Source organism: Leopardus geoffroyi, chromosome B3, assembly GCF_018350155.1.
Source record: "Leopardus geoffroyi isolate Oge1 chromosome B3, O.geoffroyi_Oge1_pat1.0, whole genome shotgun sequence".
Classification (NCBI taxonomy): domain Eukaryota; kingdom Metazoa; phylum Chordata; class Mammalia; order Carnivora; family Felidae; genus Leopardus; species Leopardus geoffroyi.
In genome coordinates, this window is record NC_059337.1 from 143,942,572 (window position 1) to 143,966,131 (window position 23,560).

The window sequence follows — 23,560 nt, forward strand, 5'->3', positions numbered from 1 at the left end:
TTTAAAAACCATCATGTTTAACATTTATCATAGTAGTATGTGCTTATTTCATCAATGCTGAGAGAGATACACTTCAGAAAGAAAAGCCACCCACTGTCGTAACACTCAACAGTGACTGTGGTTCATATTTTGGGAGTGTTTCATTTTATGATCATACTATTTCTGAAAAGTTATACACTCCCCTATTCACTTATTTTCATTTTACATATTTATAACTATTTTTGATGGATGTCTAATGTTTCATTGCGTGGCAAAATCCCTTTGATGTTAAGGTAGTTTCTAGTATCTTAGAATCACAAAAATGTGATGCTCTCAAAACAAGTTATTAGGAATTAACCAAGGAGATAAACTAGTACACTGAAAACAACAAGACGTTGCCAAAAGGCACTGATGACAACACAAGTAGATGGAAAGACCCCTGTGTTCATAGGTTGGAAGGCAGCATTGTTAGGACATCAGTACTGACCAAGGAGACCTACAGATTCAGTGCAATCCTTATCAAAATCCTAATCGTATTTTTCTCCAGAAAAAATCCATTCTAAAATTTGCGTGGAATCTGCAGGGACCCCCCCCAATGGCCAAAGCAGTCTTGAGAAAGGAGAACACACTTGGACGTCTTAAATTTCCTGATTTCAAAACTTTCTGCAAAGTAACCAGAACAGTGTGGTACCAGCATAAAGACAGGTATATTCACCAATATCGAGGAGACTGGAGAGCCTGGAGACCAACCCTCCCATAGATGGTTGAATGGTTTTCCCTATTGAGTGGGGAAAGGACAGTCTTTCCAACAAATGGCCCTAGATAAACTGGATATCCAAATGCAAAGAATGAAGTTAGACCCTTACCTCACACCATGCACAAAAGGTAACTCAAAGTGGATCAGAGACCTAAATAGAAGAGCTAAGACCATAAACCATTAGAGGAAAACATAGAGGAAAAGCTTCATGCCCTTGAACTTGCTACTGATTTCTTCTAAATGACGCCAGAAGCACAGGCAACAAAAATAAAAGTTAAGTTGGACTACATCAAAATTTAGTGGGGAATCTTTTGTGGTCGGTTCCACGCTGTCAAGTGCATTTTTTTTTTTCAACGTTTATTTATTTTTGGTACAGAGAGAGACAGAGCATGAACGGGGGAGGGGCAGAGAGAGAGGGAGACACAGAATCGGAAACAGGCTCCAGGCTCTGAGCCATCAGCCCAGAGCCTGACGCGGGGCTCGAACTCACGGACCGCGAGATCGTGACCTGGCTGAAGTCGGACGCTTAACCGACTGCGCCACCCAGGCGCCCCATGTCAAGTGCATTTTGAGCGTCGCACCCGGGAGGCTGGGCCCACAGGACACGATGGAGTTCTCGTGGGTCCTGAAACACAGGCTGCAGCAGGTCAGCGGCCACGGCAGCCTCCACGGCTATCTAGAATTTTCTTCAGGACAAATGATGTGAGGGTTGGTACGTTAGTGGGGGAGACAAATATGGAAACAAATACTCTGAGGACAACAATTGTTTTTTGGCCGTCACCAGTGGGTTACGTATACTACTGAAATGAACGGCCAGAACACATTTCGGGATGTGGACGGGTGTCTCCTGAATGGCATTGTTGGCCTCGCTCTGTGACCGATGATCCTCCAACAACAGAACCGCCTACTGCTCGTAAATTCATTTAGACAAACCATAAGTTGAATGTGAGCGGCGCTCTAGACAACGTACCTTATTCTGCCACTAGAAAGAAGATTCGAGAATGGGTCCCACGTTCAACACCTAACAAGTAAAGACCATGGAAAATAATTTAAACGTGTGTAATATGGGCTCTTCATGCAATTGCACGTTTACAGCTTACCATTAACTTGATTAAAATTGTTTGATGAAGCAAAAAATAAAATTTCTGTGCCTCAAAAAATAGTCAACAAAGTGAAAAGGCAACCCACAGGATGGGAAAAAAGTTGGAAATCGTTTATCTGATAAGAGATTAACATCCAAAATTCACAAAGAATCCCTCCAACTTAACAACAAGCAAACCCGATTTAAAAACGGAAAAAGGACTCGAATAGACAGATCTCCGGAAAAGATACACAAATGGTCAGTAAACACGTGAAAACATGATCATCACTAATCGTTAGGAAAACGCTAATCAGAATCACAGTGAGATACTAGTCCACATCTGTTAGTGTGGCTGCTGTCAAAGGAACAAAACAAACAACAGAAAATAACAAGTGCTGGTGAGGATGTGGAGAAACTGGAGCCCTCGTGCACTTTTGGTGGGAATGTAACAGGCTTGGTGCCGCTGCTGTGAGAAAAAGCATGGAGGTTCCTCAGAAAGTTAAATGCAGAAACACCGTAAGTTCCAGCAATCCCACTTCTGGGTGTGCACCCCAAGGAACTGAAAGCAGCGACTTAAGATAGATCCTTGCACACCCGCGTTGCAGCGGCTTTATTCACACTAGCCCGGAGGCAGAGGCAGCCCAGCGTGTCCATCCATGGATGGACGGGACGACACGCGGTCCGGTCACGCAGCGGAATATCATCCAGCCGTACAAAGGGGGGAGGCGCTGACGCCCGCCGCCACGTGGATGGACCTCAAGGACGTTACAGAGCGAAGTACGCCCATCACAGAAGGACACACGTGCATGATCCCGCTTGGAGGAGGTGCCTGGGGTAGTCAGAGTCACAGAGGCTAGGACGGGGGTGCCGGGGGTGGGGGCGGGAGTTAGTGTTTACTGCAGACAGTACCAGTTTTGCAGGATGAAGCTCTGTGGATGGACGGTGGCGATGGCTGCAAAACGGTGTAAATGTGCTTAAAACCACACGAGCTGAATGCCGGGAGTGAAAATGGTTAAGACGGTAAATTTCACATCATGTGCGTTTTAGCAGTTTTTTAAAAATTTTGACATGTGATGCGCACCCCGCTACGACATGTCTGGAATAGACACATCTCTAGAATAGATTCCCAGGGGCAAAATTACCTGAAGACTCTTGATCCATATTGCCAGGTTATTTTCCAAAAGGATCAAAACAGTGTATAGATTTGTTGGCAGGGTCACACCATGCCTCTACCAGTATTGAGTAGTTATCATTTTTTAAAATGATTCCTGATTTAATAGGCAAGGAAATACTTTTTCATACAATTATTGATCAGTTGTGGTTCTTTACAGCATCGAGGCCCTGGTTTTTTGTTTTGTTTTTTTAATAATTAACTGTAGTTGATTATTAACTCCCCGTGTTTATGGCATTTATATTTCCTCTGGTTTTTTGAGGGGAACATACAGAAATTTGTAAATTTTTTTTTTAATTTTTTTTTTAACGTTTATTTATTTTTGAGACAGAGAGAGACAGAGCATGAACGGGGGAGGGGCAGAGAGAGAGGGAGACACAGAATCTGAAACAGGCTCCAGGCTCTGAGCGGTCAGCACAGAGCCCGACGCGGGGCTCAAACTCACGGACCGCGAGATCATGACCTGAGCCGAAGTCGGACGCTTAACCGACTGAGCCACCCAGGCACCCCAGAAATTTGTAAATTTTTTAATGTGAACAGTATCCATTCAGGGTTTGCCCATTGTTTTTAAATGTCCTTTTTTAAATGTATTTTCTTTATTTTGAGCAAGAGAGTGGGCGTGTGTGGGGGAGGGGCAGAGAGAGAGAATCTTAAGCAGGCTCCACATTCAGCATGGAGCCTGACATGGCTCGATCCTACAACCCTGGGATCATGACCTAAGCTGAAATCAAGAGTCAGATGCTCAACCAACTGAGCCACCCAGGTGCCCCTAAATGTCCTTTTCTTTTCATATTCACTTCCTTTCTGAAAGCTTTGGGGGTTGGGGAGAGGGAAGGATTTGGGTTTGTTTCTTATTGAACTGACCTCAGATTTTATTTTATTTATGACAAGACTTAAACGGACTGATCCCCACATAGCCAACCCGTCATGCAGCTAATCTTCCCCTTCCCGCTGACTCGAGATTCATCTTTGTCACCGGATACACTGGGGTGTCTGTGCTTACTGCCTTGGGGGCTGTTGCCTCCGCCTCTCTGACCTCTTAGGCCCCCATCACACCAGCATTAATTCCCAAGCTTTACAGTGGGTAAGACTAGCCGTCCTCAGAAGTAATCTCATCCTCTTGCTTTTTATGTTTCAACTGTAGAATCGCTTCGTCAAGAAAAAATGTGTCAGAAAAATAGAGACCCAACCAAATGCTGACTGGAATTGCTTTAAACCTATAAATCAGCCTGGGGAAAAATTAACACCAGCATGTGTATAGTATTTAGGCTTCCGGCCCAGGACATGCCCTCTGGATACTTACTCAGGTGTTTTTTCCTCTCCCCGTATTACATACTTGTTTGCTTGTTCGTATTTAGGGTGTGTTTGCTTGGTGATTTCCAGATCACAGTCCTGGCGTTCTTTAAGGAATTACTTCATGTGTACCAGGCTTCAAAAGAGCATGGGGGGAAATCACTAATAGAGCTGAGATCCTTTGATCTGAGATCATTAAGAAAACTACATCAAGGAAATGTCTTCCCTTTTTCATTGACGTCTCATCTGTATACTTTATGTAAAGATTCTAGGAGTCTTTCCCCCTTATTTCTTCACTTTAGCTCATCAGCACCGTCTTGGGACGGGCACATTTCCCCTTCTCGTCTCATATTAAAGAAATTATTTAGCTCTCTTTTTTTAATTTTTTAAATTTATTTTGAGGGTCTGTGCATGTGCAGGGGAGGGGCAGGGAGAGAGAATCCCAAGCAGATTCCGTGCCGTCAGCGCAGAACCCCACTCAGGGCTCAGACCCATGAACCATGAGATCACGACCTGAGCCAAGATCGATTCGGACGCTTAACTGACCGAGCCCCCCAGGCGCCCCTGTCTGGTTTTAAAGTGCAGATCCGCAGGAAGCATCTGCTTCTGGACCCCTTTACCAAGCACACCTCGTTCCTAATTGCACACATGTCTGAGTTCATCCGGCATCGCTCCCTGGGTGAGAAGGTGGTGGTGATCCCGGGAGAGCCATCCCTCCGGTGATCTGACAACCCAGAGGGTCTGCAGTCAGAATTTAAATTCCACATTAACCTGACTCAAAGCACAGGCAGCTTTTGCTAAAGCGTGTCTGCTGTTCAGCAGCAGAGGAACCAGGCAGGTGTGCGGCTGTCTGCACAGGGGGTGAAGGCCTGGACCCATCGCTTGTTATAAATAATCGCATGGCCAGCTCTGGAGGCTAGCAGCATCCTTCAGCTCCAGGGAAGAGGGAGGCAGGGGTGGGATCTGATTTGCCTTTACTTACTTAGTTTTGTGATCGATATCGACGCACATTGTAAAGACTGCATTCTTGCTGGTGAGGGGGCCTTACTAAACACTCCCGGAGGATCATAGCTGTTCACTCACTCGTTGAAATGGACCGAGGGCCGGCCCACAGATGTAACTGCTAACCCCACCTGTGTCTCGGGGTTTCTTACTATTGTGAATTATGTTTAGGAACCAAAGGGCTTTTGCGTTCTTGTTCACAAGTGGGGCAGGTGGGCGGAGGGAGTTGTGCGAGAGGACATGGGTGTGGTTTGGACAGACTTGGTTGTGTGTGAAGAAGTGAGGAGGTTTTTTTTCAGTCGTACCTGCCAGAGATTTTTTTTTTAAGTTTATTTATTTTGAGAGAGAGAGTATGAGCAGGGGAGGGAGGCAGAGAGAGAGAGAGAGAGAGAGAGAGAGAGAACCCCAAGCAGGCTCCGTGCCACCAGCGCAGAACCCGACACCGGGCTCAAATTCACGAACCGTGAGATCATGACCTGAGTTGAAATCAAGAGCTGGACACTCTTGGTTGAGCCCCTGAGGCACCCCTGCCAGATATTTCTCTTATAGCTTGTTTTTACTTGGAGCTGGTAGTAATATTTCTTGTTGTTAGGGAATCATGTCTTCAGTCGCCTCATACTCCAGAGACGATGTCTTTCTCCTTGGAACAGCTTTTTACATTAACTCTTTTTGAAGCCAAGAAACTAAGATCTAAATAATAGCCTCTGAAATTAGTCCCATAAAAATAAGTGAAATATCCTTTTTAGTTAAAAATTTTTAAACTTGAATCTCTAAAAATATAAGGGGTGCCTGGGTGGCTCAGTCGGTTGAGCATCCAACTTTGGCTTAGGTCATGATTTCCAGGTTTGTGAGTTCGAGCCCCACGTGTGGAGGCTGCTCAGGAGTCTCTCTCTCTCTCTCTCTCTCTCTCTCTCTCTCTCTCTCTCTCTCTGCCCCTCTCCCACTTATCCTCCTGCATCCTCTCTCTCTCTCAAAATAATAAATTAACTTTAAAAAATTAAAAACTTAAAAGTACCTACTGTGTTGACCTCTTCAGCATACATAAATGGAGAGTGCATTTCATTTTCTGGCTTTCTCTTTTTAACCCCCTTAATTTGTAGCACTTCCTAGCTGTTCAATTTAAGGAGGCTTTCCTTGTCCATATGATTTTTTTTTCACTGAATTTTCCCAGTAAGAGAGCTCGATCTGGAGAGAAGCGGGCGTCCGGGGATCAGCTCGCCTCGTAACTTGGTAGGACAGGCTGAGCGCCAGCCCACACTGGCAACAGGGGGGTTGCATAATGTTGGCCCAGCCCCTGGCTGGAACATCACGGAGCCGGGTGCCGGCGCGGGAACCGTGGGCCGGAGCCGGGAGCGCCGGAGCGCGGGGAGCCGGGAGCAGAGGCGGCCGCGCACCTCTGACCCCCGGGGGCGGCGGGCACCGGGGCTCCCGCGCCCCCCTCCCCCGCCCCGCCCGCCCGCTCGCCCTCCCCGCTCGCAGAACGTCGGCCCCCGGGCCGGTGGGGCTGGCGGCCTCGGAGCCCGGCCCCGGGGGCCGAAGGTCCGCGGGGAGCGAGGCCGCGGGAGCCCGGAGCCGCGCCGGGTCCGCGCACACTGACAGCCGAGCAGGGCGCTCTCTCCAATTGCAGTTTTTTTAGTGTCATTTTAAGTTGCAGCTTCCGGCCAATCAGCGCGCGCCGAGCCCGCTGACATCACGGGGCGGCCAGTTCCCTCCAGCTGCAGAGCTTCAGTTTGTCTTTTTTTTTAAACTAAAATGGAGGCTGCTTTCTTGCCTTAAGGAGTACACTGCCTCTCCCGCTGGAGTCTAGATGTGGACATGTAATAAAGCGGGCAGCAGGATGGTGGTGGACGCGGCGAACTCCAACGGGCCCTTCCAGCCCGTGGCCCTGCTCCACATTCGGGGTAAGTTATTGTGTGTCTCGCCGAATCGGAACCTTCCGGGGCTAGTTAATAAATGGCTATTGTGCCTCGGATCAGAGGAGCAGGAAGTCCCCGCCGGCAGAGCCGCTGCGTCTGGCCGCCGACCCCGCGGGGGGCGAGAGGGGGGGGGGCTCGGCTGTGTCACCGCGGCTCCGTTCAGCGTCGCACCAACTACTCCCGGAATCCGAGTCTCGACCGAGGCCTGGCACGCAGAGTTCGAAGCTGGTTTTTCTGCCGTCTGCTGGCCCTCCCCTCCCCCTCCCCGAGCCGTGCTGATGTCAAAGGATGTGAAGTCACTGCCCGGGGAAGGTATTGGGTGGAGGTGGGAAGGAGAGGCGGGCGGCAGCGCGGGGCCAACTTGCCCGGCCGCGGAGTTGCCGCTGCCTCGGTGTTGCCGGGCGCTGCGAGGGGTTCTCGGGGGTTCGGCGTGGAGGGGGGGGGGCTCGGCTAAAATCAACACGAGCTGCAAATATGCAGCAGCGATCGCAGAAAGAACTTCCTTTGAAAGGGCTGTGTTCATTCTTGCGGTGCAGTGCAAGCCTCAGCGAGAAACCCGCTCGCTCATGCTTTGAGATGCCGAGATCTATTGTGGGGTCATAATTCCTGAGATGTTAGCAGGTCCGTGGGACAGTAGGAAATATTTTGCATTTCAACAGGCTCTGTGTTGACATTTGGCTTTAAGATTTAAAATGGCAACAAGTTTTCCGTGTGTACTGAGATCTCACTTTTAATAATTAGTGTGCTGCTTGTGGTTTACACAAAACTGGGGGGGGCCGAATTTAGCAGAAAAACACCATTACCATGGTAATTAATAATAATTTCATTAAAATAGAAGCATCAGGGTAGCAGTATACTTACTCTTAGTTGGCATTTTAAAACATTTGTTATATAAGTTTTTTTGTTCATAATTGAGAGAACAGAAAATGGATGTTAAGCTTTACCAGAACACTTTAAATTAAAATGTATATTGTCACAGCTACGCCCTAACAAAACAGTTGTAACTGTCACAGTCTCCTCCGGGGACCCGTGTCAAGAAAGGGTGGGGGCAATATTTCTAGGTGACTAATAGTCCGTATGACTAAAATGCTGGGCAAGATTTTTCAGATCCTAGGGTGTATCCAGGGCAGATAAACCGCACGAACACTCAATCGGTTGGAATAAAATGGGTGTTGCTTTTCTCTGCAAACCCTCTTTAATAAAGCCGGTGAAAATTCATACCCACAGCGCCCAACCTGTAGGTTGGGCTACACATTCATTGTTTTACAGCGTGTGCCCAGAAAAGAGCCAGTGTTGACCACAGACAGCATTTAGACACGTTAATACAGGAACCAAACGGGTAAAAACAAAACGTAGTTGTGTTTAGATTTAAGTTAGTCCTTTAAATACCGACTCATTAGCAGTAAGATAATTTTATTGCATCTAAAAGACGTTTTTTATAGTTTTAAGATACAAATAACAGATTTTTTTTGGTTTGTGAGCTTTTCCTGATTTTATTAGATACTTAATACTTAATATCCTAGTCATTTTCTGTACTGAGATAACTCTGAAATGGAATCATTTGATTTTATGTATTATACCACACTGATTTCTTTTTATTATTATTATTATTATTATTATTATTATTATTACTATTACTATTATTATTTTTATTCCTAGAGTTTATTATAGTCAGGTTGGATTTTTTGCTGTTGGTCAAATAGCTGGTTGGTTATTTTCTGATTGTGGGAGGAAAAGGTAGTGAAATGTATTAAGAGACCTGAGTTTTTAAGAAGGGATAACCTTTAGGGACCTAAAACTAACTTTTAATTCAAACAGTGGAATGATTTGTAATTTCAAAACTTGAAGAACACTTTGTTGACTCATAGTTTTTAGGGCAAGCATGTTCGTGTGCTGCTCAGCAAGATTTGTTTTACTTCTGCTGGTTTTCAGATTCTCCACCCCTTAAACATCCGATCAGCCGGTCTCTTGTGTGTAACCCGTGCTGAGGGTCAGGAAACGAGACAGAAAGGCACGGCCCCACCCCAGAGCCACCAGTTTTGTGGGAGACCCACGCAGGGGCCCTGGTGCAGGACGGATGCTGGGCCAGGGGCTGGCAGGAGGATGCTGGGGAGAGGTAGCCACCAGGAGGGGGTGGTGCCGAGGGCCGCTTCCCCTCTCTGGGTGCCCCTCTCCCCCTCCCCCCCATTCCCATTTAGGGAAGAGGGGTCTTCCACACAGAAAGGAAAATGACCTTCCAAGGTCACAAGACCCACATGTGGTCGGGCCAGAATCCAAATGCAGGCAGCTGTTTTGTTTTGTTTGTCATCGTTTTTTAAAAAACAAACTTATTTTAAAATAGAAATTTTGGGGGCGCCTGGGTGGCTCAGTCAGTGAAGCGTCCGACTTTGGCTCAGGTCATGATCTCACAGTTTGTGGGTTCGAGCCCCGCTTCGGGCTCTGTGCAGACAGCTCAGAGCCTGGAGCCTGCGTCGGGTTCTGTGTCTCCCTCTCTCTCTGCTCCTCCCCCTCTGACGCTCTGTCTCTCTCTCAAAATTAAAAAATAAACGTTGAAAAAAATTTCTTTAAATACAAATCTCGGCAGTTTGCAAACCTTTTGCCACAGGATTACGCGTGTGCTTTTTCCCAGTGCCTTATCGACATTCATCTGTCCCTGTGGCCTCTTGTATATGGCAGCTTTGTGCCCAGGGTTCATTTCTTCATTTATCTTACGAATATTTATCAGTTCCCCACCACCACATGCCAAGCAGGTCCCTAACTCAGAACCTGAAGCCAGCACTGTTCCAGCTTTGCGAGTTTACAGTCCCCTGCGGGGTGGGGCAGTCAAGTAAACAAATAAATCAACAGGATCCCAAACTGATTAGTAGTCCCAGTGGGTGTGATGGTTACCTTCTGTTAAGTAACCTGGAGTTTGCAATTAATACGGTGAATTCGCATACCCTAAAAAGTTCAAGTGGGCGAGGAACATATTATTGGAACTTATATAAACTTGTCTGTCTGTAGAAGGAGAGAGCGTCACCTGAACTTGATGGCTGTAAATTTAGCTCGATGACTTAAATCCTGTGCTTCCAGCGCCGTCCAAGAGGACTGCCCGCAAGCGGTGCCCTCCATGGTGGCCGCTGCCGTGGCCCCTGCCATGTGTTGGCTGTGGGGCGCTCCGGATGTGGCTCGTGCAACTCAGAAACTGGATTTTTAATGTCATTTCATTATCGTTCCCTCAGATTTAAATAGACTCTTGTGTCCAGCGTATTGAAAGCCCAGCTGTAGCCTGGGATCGGCACTTTCTCAGCGAAGGGCCGGACAGCACAGGTGCACCTCAGCGTCACTGCGGTTCCCTCCCAGACCGCTGCTGCCGTAAAGCTCTTGTGGCGTTCGGTCAAGTCAGATGAATTGTTTGGTTTTCCAGTGCACGTAAAAGTTACGTTGCTTTCAGGGCGCCTGGGTGGCTCGGTCTGTTAAGCGTCCGACTTCGGCTCAGGTCATGATCTCGCGGTCCGTGAGTTTGAGCCCCGCGTCGGGCTCTGTGCTGACCGCTCAGAGCCTGGAGCCTGTTTCAGATTCTGTGTCTCCCTCTCTCTCTGACCTTCCCCCGTTCATGCTCTGTCTCTCTCTGTCTCAAAAATAAAGAAACATTAAAAAAAAATTAAAGAAAATAAAGTTACGTTGCTTTTATGTTCTGTTACTGTCAGAAAAAACAACAGTGCGTGCTCGTGCGTTCGTTTGAAAGTACTTTGGTGCTTACACAAAACACTGCATCCAGGGATCCACCCCAAGTCCAAATCCTTTTTGGGATCTTTTCTTGGAATGGGGAATCTATAGCCCCAGAGTGTCTTTGGGCACATTTCCTCCAAAGGCTCATTTTCTTTCCTTCCAAAAGAACAGTAATACGAATACTGGAAAATGACAAAATTGAGGATGGAGCTACCAAACCAAAAAAAAAAAAAAAAAAACAAAAACCTTTATTTCTGAAAAGCGCTGACCATCACCTGAGGTTTCTGCAGATGATAATCACTGAGCACAATCACCAGAACAATTATAGTGATAAGAAGTTTGACGGACTGCACAAATCACCAGCGACAGAGTCAGCCGCGTGCTGAAATGGCACCCAGAGACCTGCCTAACACGGGGTGGCCACAAACCCTCAATTTGTAAAAATCACAGGATCTGTGAGGCGCAGTAAAACGAGGCGTGCCCGTAAATATTTCTGGCTGCGAAAGCAGCCATGGGCAGTAAGTAAGTGAATAGGCGTGTCTGTGCTCCAGTAAAGCTTTATTCGCATAAGCAGGTGGCGAGCCACATCTGGCCCACGGAACCTAGTTTGCCGACCCCTGTTGCAGACCATCCCTTGAGTTTCTCAATGGCCTGTTAGTGTGGTAAAACATGTGTCACTCCCAGAGCCAGGTTTGAGGCAGGAATAGCCAAGAAGATGTTCGTGGCCAGAGAGTCCGTCTTTGAAGGACTGAGAAGTAGCCGCGGCCTGTGGGGAGCTCAGGAGCAAATTATTCCTTCACGTAAACCCATTGTTCCTGGCAAGTTGAGGTCTGACTGCGGAAAAGTTTGTATTCTCACGAGTAAAATGTGCAGGGGCAGCATGGAAGTCTCCTTTCCTGCCCCGCTCTGTCCGGTGACTTAGCACGGCCAGAGACACCCGCGGCCGATGCAGGTGGCTGGCCAGGCGTCCAGCACTCCTGTGTCATGTGACAATACCCGGCAGTATCCACCTTCCCCACGGTGAGGCAGGAAAACGCTTCAGTGGTGACCAAAAATGAAAGACCCCTCAAAAGATCAGACCATGCACCTGTCTCTGGATGGTGTATCTGGCCAGCTCAGGGTTTTTGCTTCACAGACATCATGTGCCCTGTGCCTGTCGTTCTCTCTGAAGTGGCTTTTTAGAGCTTGCCTGCAGTGACCTGAGTGTGGAGTTGTTTCGTATTTGTGAGACCGTGTGGAAGGTAAGCACAGAGACAGCTCTCTTGGGGTGGTGGGGGAGGGAGGGGGATCTGCATCAAGGCTGCACACCTTTTGTTAATGAGTCTTCCCTTGAACTCGGGTGTGGCAAGAGCTTTCTGGTCACGACTCCTGCTTTGCAGCAGAAGCTAAACTCCCAGAAGGTTTTTCCCTAAAATATGTCGACGTTGAGAAAACAACGAAACATAAAGACAGGAGGTGGACAGTCAGGAAGAGTGTGCGTGTTTTTAAACCTCGGAAAGGGACAGACTCCTCACGGGCAGAGTGGTCTGGGTACCTCGTCCTTCTCGCCTGACTTCTGGTCGCACACGTCAGATCCGGCTGCCCAGTGGCTGTCTTCTGACCGTGCAGCACCTTCCCGGCACTTTCGTGAACACCCGACTGACCGGTTCCCGCCTGGGAGGTGAGCCGGACACGGGCTGGTGTCTCCCCTCCCCAAGGTCACCAGCCGGTAAGGCCGAGTCCAAGGCCCCTGTCCCTGGCACCAGCTGCACAGTCCCCAAGCTGTCGCCAGTGGCTGTCCCAGGAGCGGCAGTGTTTATGGAGCGCGTGAGGTCAGGGCCACATCCTCACGGAATCCGCCCAGCATCGTGCGTTCTAGAAGAGGGGACCCTCTCGCCCCAGGCCACGGAGAATGAAGGAGCCAGAGTCTGAGCTCAAGCTCGCTCCTCTGCCCCACGTCAGGGTGTCAAGAGACGAGTGTAAAGCTTGCACATCACGCGTACCTTCTGATTGTCCCTGTTTTCTGTAGTGTGATATCTTTGTGCGTCCGTCCCCTGACCTGCCGTCCCATTTCACCACCTCATCTGCCAGCTGTTGATCGGGGGCTTCGTTTTCTTACCTCCTCCGCGAAACCTCAGCACCCTGAGGAAGGTCACGGTCAATCGGGTATTTCTCATGACGTCCGGCGTCATCCCTAGGGTGTGAGCACTCAGCCAGTGTAGGTGGATTGGAAATAAAAAGTTGTCTCTCTGAAGGACCGTTCAGATGATACGTATTTGGTGCTCCATCGGTCAGATAGTACCTGTCAGGCTCATGAGAAGCTGTACGAGGTAACTGCCTAAAAGGGTGGACACAGGGAGCCACTCTGCTGGGCCCGGCTTCAGACTGAATCTCTTCCCCATCAGATGGGAATAGCACCCCTAAGGATATGGAGATACGGAGAACTCCAAAACAGGGGGCGTGGGGTGCCTAGGGGGCTCAGGTCATGATCCCACGGTCCGTGGGTTTGAGCCCCGCATCGGGCTCTGTGCTGACAGCTTGGGGCCTGGAGCTGCCTCAGATTCTGTGTCTCCCCTTCTCTCTGTGCCCCTCCCTCCCCTGCTTATGTTCTCTCTCCATCTCTCAAAAATGAATAAACATTAAAAAAAATTAAGTTAAATTAATAAAAAAAAAAAAAGGGCAATCAGTTTCTCTCATGAATGTACTTAAAGGAAAGTCATTTCTTTTTGATCCTGGAAAGACACTGGCTAGAGTCCATAAGGGCAGAGTATTATAGCAGGTAAAGTGTGGTTTGGGCCCTAGAATTGTTCATAAATCAAAAGCCCTTGTATTTAAAAAAACAAAAAAACAAAAACTAAAGGCACATAACAAATACAGTGAGTGAATCTCTAGATCAGGTCTTCGTTCTAAAACGAAACCAAATCAAATCTATACCAGACGTTCTTGGGGCGGTTGGAGAAGGTTGAGTGTGCAGTGATATGGGCTGCTGTGGAATTAACTGTTTTCTGGGTGCAGTAAGGGGGTGGTGATGTCATAAGGACTGTCCTTCCTCTTAGGGACCAGCGGTGGAATTATTTAGGTGTGCAGAGTGATGAGCTCTGCTGCCTTCTTGAGACAATAAAGGGAAAAATTACCGTAAAGCGAATACACTAAGATGGGAGCAGCTGGTGAATCTGGTTCCCTGCAGGTGTATATTGACCTGTGTAGGTTTAAACTTTTCCGTAGTGCTGGAGAGAAGTATCTTAAAGATGTTCTGCTACGGGGCACCTGGGTGGCGCAGTCGGTTAAGCGTCCGACTTCAGCCAGGTCACGATCTCGCGGTCCGTGAGTTCGGGCCCCGCGTCGGGCTCTGGGCTGATGGCTCAGAGCCTGGAGCCTGTTTCCGATTCTGTGTCTCCCTCTCTCTCTGCCCCTCCCCCGTTCATGCTCTGTCTCTCTCTGTCCCAAAAATAAATAAACGTTGAAAAAAAAAAAAAAATTTAAAAAAAAAAAAAAAAAAAAAAAAAAAAAAAAGATGTTCTGCTTTAGGGGGCGCCTGGGTGGCTCCGTCGGTTGAGCGTCTGACTTCAGCTCAGGCCATGATCTCACCGTTCATGAGCTGGAGCCCCGCGTCGGGCTCTGTGTGGACAGCTCGGAGCCTGGAGCCGGCTTCGGGTTCTGTGTCTCCCTCTCTCTCTCTCTGCCCCTCCCCGGCTTACACTCTGTCTCTCCGTCTCTCAAAAATAAATAAACATTAAAAAAAAAAAAAGATGTTCTGCTTTAGAAAAAAATGCACCAAGGAAACGTAATTATTCAGAAACTGTTTCCAAAATGGCGAGCTTTGGTCTTTTACGTTCAGGTCGGCCGTTCCCCTTTGTGCCGCTGCGGGCAGAGCGGTGTCTCTGGCGAAGTCATCAGGCGAGGGCCGGGCCGTCCCGGGCAGGGCAGCGTTGAGGCGCTGCGGCCAGCGCCCGGTGCCAGCGGGCACAGACGGTAACACCGCCTTCCCAAATGGTGTTTTTGGGGTTTACACCCTTTTTTGACGTTTATGGGCATCTTTATTGGTCTCTTAAAGTGTCGTAACAGCCTTTAAGGCACACTCTGAGATGAAACCAAGGTTCCTCTGAATGAGAGAGGTGGGGAGCTCGGTGCTCAAGGGTGGGGGATCCCTGCGTCCCACCCCCACCCCAGCACTGGCTGGGCAGAGCCGTCCCGGGCAAGCTGACTCACCCCGGGCCCGGAAATGGGAGCAAGATGCCCCGCCAGCCTGCGTTTCACGAGGGTAAACGGAGCGAGTGCACGTAAGTGCTGAAGGCGGTGCCTGCACATCGGAAGGCCCCCCACACGTGGTCCGCCTTGCCCACAGGGCGCTTCGGAGCCCAGCCTCTTAACCACGGCTTGGTTTTTTTCTTTTCTTCCACGGTAACCTCTGTCGGTTCATCTGGAAGCACATCTGTCTGTCTCCCTCCCCCACTTACCAAGCCTTTTCTCCTCTTGCAGTTTGCAGGCCATTTCACCGCCCCAGAGAAAGTAGCGTCATCAGTAATCCTGGAGTGTGTCCTGTGTCCTGCTTATATAGACCGCGTGTCATAAAGTGCCTAGTGAGACGACCACAGGCACCATCTCGGTGGCTCTCTGGTCCCTGTGCTCAGCCCTGCGGCTCTCTTGGGTCCAGACTGCTCGGTGAAACGGGAGATCAGCGTTTGCTTCCGCCCCTCCCCTCCTCGCTGTTCTTAAGGCTTTGGAAGGTCTTCCCAATTATGTTCAGGAAGAATGCTCTTTTCAGAGTTAGAGATACGTTATCTGTGATCGGTCCCAAGTAGGGTGACCCGGCTTCTCGTTCCCCTGCAGTTGTGTTCCAGTGCAAGTGCGGCTTGTGGCACTCCAGAAATTGCCTTGTTGTCAAATCCCATTACGTTAAATTCCACTGCGTTCCTGTGTGTGCTGGGAGTTTTTCATTGCGACAGCATGTGAACTCAGTGGGATCTCCACGATCTCCTTAGATCTTCTTGCTTTAAGTGTTGATGCTGAGGTGTTTGCCATAGAGCTTGAACCATTTAACACTGGCCCAGCGGGTTCTGTGGACGCTCCCTTGTCTTGGATGCCCGTGAACTTCCGTGCTCCTTTAGGATTTTTGTCTGCTGCTTGTGTTGTTCACGAGCAGTGTGTTCTGATTTCAGCGTTTTGACTCACGAAGTTGTAAGAACAGTAATGTTTCACTGTAGGGAATAAGCCCAATCCTTCCTCACTGCGGGTCCCTTATCCTCGGTGGGCATCAGGGACAACGAGGTGGGGAGGGTGTGTGCGTGCTTGTGTGTTTGCTTTTGCAGACGATTTGGGTACATACACAGCTAGCAGTTGGTCTTTTCACCTTTAAGTAGTAGACCCACCTGATCCAGGGTTAGCATTGGGGACCACGTTTTCTGAACTCTGAAACCGTGAAGGTGTCGTCCCTGCGCAGGGCAGCTGGCGTTCACAGACGTGGTCTGGGGGCTCCTGGAGTCCCAGTGATGCTTTCGAGGGATCTGCAAGGCCAGAACAGTCTTCCCAAGAGCACCAAGGACCCGTGTGTCTCCATCATGGTGTGGCGGTCTACCCTAATGGTGCAGCGGCAGTGGTGGGTGAGACCGCCCCTTCCACGCAGCAGGCCACGGTGTGCGTTCCGGCACGTGCACGCCAGCCTGACCTAGAAATGTCCTTGAGGAAGCCTGACATGGTTAGTTTTATTACCTTTCGACCTTGCCCCCTGCCTCATAATGTTTTGGGCGATGGAGTGTGGAGCTCTCAGAAAGCCCTCTGGCAGGCTCGCCTCAAACACTGAACTGTTGTGTGAGTTGCAAGCTGAACTAGCCACTTTTTTCAGGATCAGCGTTTTTACTCGAAGGAACAGAAGGCAGACAAACTGCCTTGAAAAGTGACGAAGCGAGCCCGTCGATTCAAGGGAAACAACAGTGATGCTATTTGTTCATGATAAAAATCAGAGTTGCGGACAAAAATTTGAATTTTGGGAAACTTGCATCTGCCAGCGTGAGCTCGACAACTCCCGGTGCTGAAGAGCCTGGTGCTGTTAACTAGCAGAGCTTCGTGGACGCGTCTGTGGAAGGTCTTCGGAGCCCCGCACACCGGCACGTTCCAAGCGAGCGAGAAATGATGCTGCCAGCACGTGTGGGCAGAAGGGACGGTCAAAGTGCAGGAAATACCACAGGGTTTTGACGTAAAATGTTCATCAGCACAGTTTCGATCTGTGTTGCAACTAATTTTTAAGAAACTACCTCTTGTTGAATGTTAGTGTAGAATCAAAGAAGAATATTTTGAAACATTTTTGAAAAAGCCATTGAATTGCCTCCTTTCTTCAAATAAACATGCCTGTGTGAGGCTTGGCCTTTTTTTTTTTTTTTTTTTTCCATGTACTTCAACCAAAACAACATATCGAACAAATTGAGTGCAGAAGCAGAAACGTGAATCTTCCTATCCTTTGCTAAGTCAGACATTAAAGACATCTGTGGAAATGTAAAACAGTTACATTTTTGCTAATTTTGAGGGGGGTAGGCGGGTGGTAAAGTTATTTTCATAATATTTAAGTTCACACAAAAATGAACCTTTATGGGGCGCCTGGGTGGCGCAGTCGGTTAAGCATCCGACTTCAGCCAGGTCATGATCTCGCGGTCCGTGAGTTCGAGCCCCGTGTCAGGCTCTGGGCTGATGGCTCAGAGCCTGGAGCCTGTTTCCGATTCTGTGTCTTCCTCTCTCTCTGCCCCTCCCCCGTTCATGCTCTGTCTCTCTCTGTCCCCCAAAAAAATAAATAAAACGTTGAAAAAAAAAATGAACCTTTAATTGTTTTAAACGAATGAATGAATAAATATGTGAAACCTTCTCTTACCTGCTGGGTATCAGTAGGTGTAACCCTTGCAATGCAAGCTCTCCACGGCCTTGCAGACCTTTAGAGTGCCCATGAGTCCTGACCACAAAAATTGGAGGCCACTGTCCTAGGAAGCCTCTATAGCTTGGGCTGGACGTGACCCTGACCCTATTTTTACCACGCCTCTGTATTTTTTTTCTTCCCCTCCCCCTCAAAAAATAAACGAAAATCCCAAATTACAGTCGGCCAATAATGTGACCAGGTCTCTCAGGCCACAGTGACAGGTGATACCTGTGCCCAGCTGCTGCACTGCTGGTGGTAAGGTCACCCTACGACCCAGAACCTCCCTTTCCGCCTTAGTCCCCTTCCTTCTGTCTTTTATTAATCTTTTTAAGAAATCCATATGTGAATATAGCCACTTAATTTTTTTTTTCCTTACAAATCTGAAATTCTCGCTGGCCTTATCCCCCTGAATCAGCCTCTTACCTTTCCTGTCATTTCTGAGTGAATTGCTTGGGTTTACTGTGTATCATCCCAGACTGTGTGTGTGTGCGTGCACGTGTGTGTGTGCGCGCGTGCACGCGCACGCTTGTGTGTGTGTTTTCACATAATATATATACTTATTTATTCACAGAAAGTATATAGTATTTAAAAAAATTTTTTTTAATGTTTATTTTTGAGAAAGAGAGCATGAGCAGGGGAGGGGCAGAGAGAGACACAGAATCGGAAGCAGGCTCCAGGCTCTGAGCGGTCAGCACAGAGCCCGATGCGGGGCTCGAACCCACGAACCGTGAGATCATGACCTGAGCCCAAGTTGGTCACTTAATCGACTGAGCCACGCAGGCACCCCTCGTTTCTTTATTTCTTAAGAAAAAGACTGACATGAGAGCAGTTTTAGAAATGTAAACGTTTTACAGGTTTTTACCATCTGGTTACTCTCTAAAATGACCTGACGCCCCGAGGTAACGTTACGTTATCTTGTGTCCTGTATCATACTGTATACGAGTACGTTGTGTGAACCGAGATGTGCTCCCCTGCATCTTTCTGCTAATTGGGCTCCAACTCTTGGACCAGGTGGGCCTCTGGGAGGAGCACCCGAGGAGCACCTGCCACATGCTGGGACCGGCCTGGGGGCCTTCACAGACACTTAACGCCCACAGCCTGGCGGAACAGAAGCTCCGTGTTCATTTTACAGGCGTCACAAACGATCCCGCCAGCGCACCTAACCAAACAGTGAGCGACAAGGCCACTAGAACTCAGGCCCCTTGTACGACACTGGGCTGCCAGAAACATGGATTTTTGTGTCTCCACTCTTGAGACCTGGTCCTGAGGAGACATTTTACTTCAGAAAGCATCGCTGGGGCTCCTGGCTGGCTCAGTCAGTTAAGCGTCCAACTCTTGGTTTCAGCCTGGGTTGTGATTTCGCAGTTGGTGGGATCGAGCCCCAAGTCGGGCTCTGCGCTGACAGCATGGAGCCTGCTTGGGATTCTCTCTCCCTCTCTCTCTCTCTCTCTCTCTCTCTCTCTCTCTCTCCCCCTCTCCCTCTCCCTCTCCCTCTCTCCCTCCCTCCCTCCTTCTCTGCCCCTACCCCACTCGTGCTGTCTCTGTGTCTCTCAAAATAAATAAATAAAAATTCAGAGAGCATCGCTGACCCTTCCGTGCCTGCTCTGAGAATGTTTCACTGGATGTTGGAAACACTGAGGTCTTGTTAATTCACTCACTGCCCCGTCCTCCCCATACACTTCTTCTGGAAGTCAGACCCAGTCCTCCCAGAGCCCCGAGCTCTGTGATCCAGGGTAAGGGACTGACGGTCACGTCCTGGGGTCCTTGACTAAGTCTCCATACCTTCCTGAACCTGCAAATGCCTTAGTTTAAAGATGCACTAGAGGGGCACCTGGCTGGCTCAGTCGGAAGTGCGTGGGGCTCTTGATCTCGGGTTCCTGAGTTCAAGCCCCATGTTGAATATAGAGATTACTTAAAAATGCATAAATAGATACCTACGTAGGTAGGTAGGTAGGTAGGTAGGAAGATACGGATGCTTTTGATTAAATTACGTATTTTCGAGGGCATTAAAAGGAAGGTGCTTAGATTCATGTTTGTCTGGTGTCCCTGAGGACAAAAGCACGTGATGCGAATGAGCAAGTCCCCCCTTTAATTTTGTCCCTAAGAGAAATGCTTTGCAGTAGGAAACTTGAGTGACTGCCCAATGAGTAAGGGTTCTTTCAAACTCTAATAAATCCAGAAACTTTTTCTCTTTGCAGTAAAGTCACAAATTATATTATATTGAAAAGGTATTAATCTTAAAGGTTAACTGAAATTGGTACTTCAAGCCAAATTGAAATGTCTTACCTCCTCTTTCCTTCCCCGCCCCCACACCCCTTCCTCCCCGAAAACACTCCTTTGTGGATTGTGTCCTTTGTTTTCCAGATGAGGCCTTCACAGGTTGACCCTGACCTCTGTAAGGCAAGCTTCCTTCGGGTTGACTTGTCTAATTCAGATATTACAACATCAGTAGCTATGAATCCTGCACTTTTTACTTCTAAGTTTGTGCATCGATGAAGTGCAAACGTGTATCAGAATCTTAATCTGGAAAATTTTTGCATTTAATTTTGATACGAGTTCTAATGACCTGTGTTGGAACCAAGACTGCCCTGCCTGCATAGGTTGGGAAAACACCTGGTGCCGGGTGTGTGTGTGTGTGTGTGTGTGTGTGTGTGTGTGTGTGTTTGAGCGCGTGTGTGCGTGCACGCATGCTTATTTAAAGCCGAATATCCTCTTCTAAAAACCAGTTCAGTCTATGGTCTTGTTATGGTCTGCTAGTGTCCGGGCTCAGTCATTTGCCTATTTGAGCAGGGCGGAGAGCCTCCTTTTGCGTGAAATATAAGCTAAACTTGGAGGCCCTCCCCCCCCCCCCCCCCCCGCCGATAACTTTCTGTAGTTCTCTTTTTGAAGTATTAAAAAAATAATAACAATGACAAAGGGAAGCTTAAGAAGCCTGTTCAGGAACACACTCTCTGGCAGAAAACAGGGCCTTCTCAGCCAGTTCGCAGCCTTAACCCTGGCGCCCGTAGAAACCGAAACACGCCGCCCACATCAATATTTACACCAGTCGGGGGCTTGCGGACGCGCAGCGGGGCCGCCCAGGAGCTGGTGCAGGCCACGTGGCCGCGGTCTGCGTGTGCTTTCTCGCCTGTCGTCTGGTGTCCCGGCGTTACCGTCACCCACTTGTTCCAGAGATTTTTCAGACTTGCGTAGCCGCAAGACCGAATTGTTTTGGGAGCCCGGTCTGCCGGGAGCAGCTCGGTACCCCCTCTGCAGCCGGCAGGCGCCCAGAGGGGAAGGCGTACCTGTTCTTGTTTGTCATTAGCACCCAGGAGACTTCCTGATCTTCAAAGGTCCTCACATGCATTCATTAGCCATCCTCTTTCCTGGGAGGCAGCAATCAGGTGGTGTCAGCCCCACCTTCCGGGGCCGTGGCTCGGGCGAGCGAGGTTCCCCGACTTGCCTGCCGTCCCACGAGGAGCTGGTCGGGGCTGGTGACAGACCGGATGAGCGCCTGGGTTTTCTGACTCACCGCTCTGGGCTCACACCCCTCGGAGTGTGCACCGGGACTGCTCTCGCTGGTCCCTTTATCACCGAGATCCATCTACGCGGTACTTTGTGCTCTCGGTTTCTCACGGTGGCGCGGGGTGCGGGGCCGCCGCGGGCCAGGCGAGCTGGGCTTTCGGCGTCTTCGAGAAAAGAGGTGCAGACTCTGGCTCCCGAAAGTGAGGCTGTGCCTCGGAAGTGTGCGGTTCTGAATGAAATCTGACTCGGGGGGGGGGGGCCTCAGATCGCGCCCACCTCCCCTTGCCCGCTTGTCCCCCAGCGCACATGGCCCGAAACTCCTGTGGGAGAAACGCCACCTGGTTTCCCTTTGGTTTCGGGACCCCGCCCCTCCCGAGAGACCTCCAGGTGACGTGGCATTTTCAACAAAGCCGACAAGAGTAGGCCAGTGCTAAACGTAGACTTACTACTGGTGTGCATTCCTCCCGAGTAATGCTTACAAGCGAGTGCGAAATTAGTGTTCTAGCGACAGTAGTTCGGCCTGAAGGTCTAGATGGGGAGAGGCCGGTTTTAGCTGAAAGCTTAGTATAGGCGTCTGTCCGAGGGGAAACAGTAGGAAAGACAGCGACTTCTTGGTGATGTATACAATTGAGGGGATGTTTACGTTGGAGGAGAAAAACAGTCTGTGGGGCTCCTGTTCCTCATTTTCATAAAGCCCCGCAAACGTTTCCTTCCTCATTCTTGGCTTTCAACTACCCCGTGTGTGTGCTCTCGTTGGCGGAAACATTGGCGGTCTGGCAAGCCCGCCCTTTGTCGTGCCGAATAAGGTTAAAGTTAAGACTAGAAATGTTTGGTTAAACGAGCTCATTTCAGAGGGAAGGAGAGCTTTTTGGAAGATACCAAACACAGAAAGAAGAATAAAACTGAGTTTTGACCTTCTGCCTTGCGGCCACCCAAAGCTTTGTTTCATTCCTTGGGCAAATATTTAGAGATCACGCCCTCGCTTGGCGGTACCGAAGGGGCATGTCTGCACCTGCTTGGGCCAGGCACACGGAGAGTCAAGAGGCCCTGTGGGCAGGGCCGGGCCTCCCGGGAGAAGTGACACCTGTAAGCCCACCGGTGGTCCCCACACAGTGTCGGGGGCCGAGAGATTGAGCGGCACAGCAGAGAACGTGTTAGGCTGGGGTGTGGCCATGTATGTGGGGAGAGAAATCTGAGAAGGGGGTCTACATCAATAGGATCACTTGCTGGACCGTAAGGTGGAGAGTGGCAGAGCGATGGAGTAAAAAGGCAGGACGGTCGCAGTGGTGTGGCCGCCACCCTTGTCATTACATGAGGGAGGGCAGGCTCAAGACGCGTTGCTGTGGTCCCATAGCGAAACTCGAAAGTTAGACCAAAAGTGATACCTTGGGTGGGGTGTGTGTGTGTGTGTGTGTACATACGTGTACCATGTGAACGTCTTAAGTTCAAAAAGTCAAGAAGAGGCGTCACGTTAGACGTGGGGGCCGTGTGCTGATGACTGACCTTCACGCTCCAAATCAGGGCTGCTATTTTTCTGTGTCTTTGAAGTTGCTGTTGTGCTTCTAGTCAGTTCACTGCCTCAAGGCCAAGATCATGCATTTGTGTCGAGACTCGGCCAGACTGTAACTCTGCTGGCCCCTGTCCTGTTGTGCACGCGCCCCGCCCTCGCCCAGCCCGTCGGCGTGCGCACCCTTGCTGGCGAGGGCGGCAGAGCGCGAGGATGCGGGCGGCGCGGGCAGGTCAGTCACCCCTGGGCTTCCCGGCCAGGGCCTCACTCACATTGTGTCGTGGTGGTTGACCTGACTGTTCCTTACTGTGTTTCGTTGGGTGAGTGAACCAGTTTTGCCGTATTTCGGACCTTGTCCCTGTGTCGCCGGCCCTGCTCCTTTCTTCGGTGTGACGCGGTAGGGCTGTCAAAGCCAGCGGTGCTTCAGACCAGATGCCCGCTGTCATCTTTCGCACACCGGGGTGGGGGCGGGGGGAGTTTGAGAAGGAAGTTGGGGAAGGTAGGGCCTGGCGGCTCCGGCTTTCCTGGTGGCACAAGACAGGAGGGGGAGGCCTCTGCAAAACGTCAAGGCGGAAGCAGCGAGGTGGGAGGTGCAAGGAGCGGAGAGGGACCCGAAGGGCACGGTGAAGGGTGGCAGCCATGACTTGGTCGCCGCAGAGCCTTTGTGTATCTGGACGGTGGTCCCTTGTCCCAGATGCACTCACAAGTACTTCCTCCCGGCCTGTCTGTTGTCCGTCCGCTTCCGCGAGGGCATCGTCG

The 23,560-nt window shown here is 49.7% G+C and overlaps 1 protein-coding gene, 1 long non-coding RNA gene and 1 pseudogene across 5 annotated transcripts in view; 2 read left to right on the forward strand and 1 right to left on the reverse strand.

Moving 5' to 3' along the window:
- PPP2R5C (protein phosphatase 2 regulatory subunit B'gamma) overlaps positions 1–23,560 on the forward strand; it is a 130,404-nt gene that overhangs the window by 24,725 nt on the left and 82,119 nt on the right. The window contains exon 1 of one of the 4 annotated variants that reach the window (XM_045452127.1): positions 6,959–7,184. The exons of 2 other annotated variants lie outside the window; for them this stretch is intronic. In XM_045452127.1, coding sequence (XP_045308083.1) covers positions 7,091–7,184 — 94 coding nt within the window. In that variant the 5' untranslated portion in view covers positions 6,959–7,090. Of the gene's footprint in view, positions 1–6,958; positions 7,185–23,560 lie in introns of those variants that run through there. One more of the 4 variants, XM_045452128.1, reaches the window with a different exon arrangement.
- LOC123584335 lies at positions 1,301–2,084 on the forward strand (annotated as a pseudogene).
- On the reverse strand, positions 17,273–18,070 carry LOC123584338. The gene is made up of 2 exons (XR_006705358.1): positions 17,697–18,070; positions 17,273–17,467 (listed from the first exon to the last, which is right to left on the reverse strand). It is a non-coding gene; the product is annotated as an uncharacterized LOC123584338 (long non-coding RNA).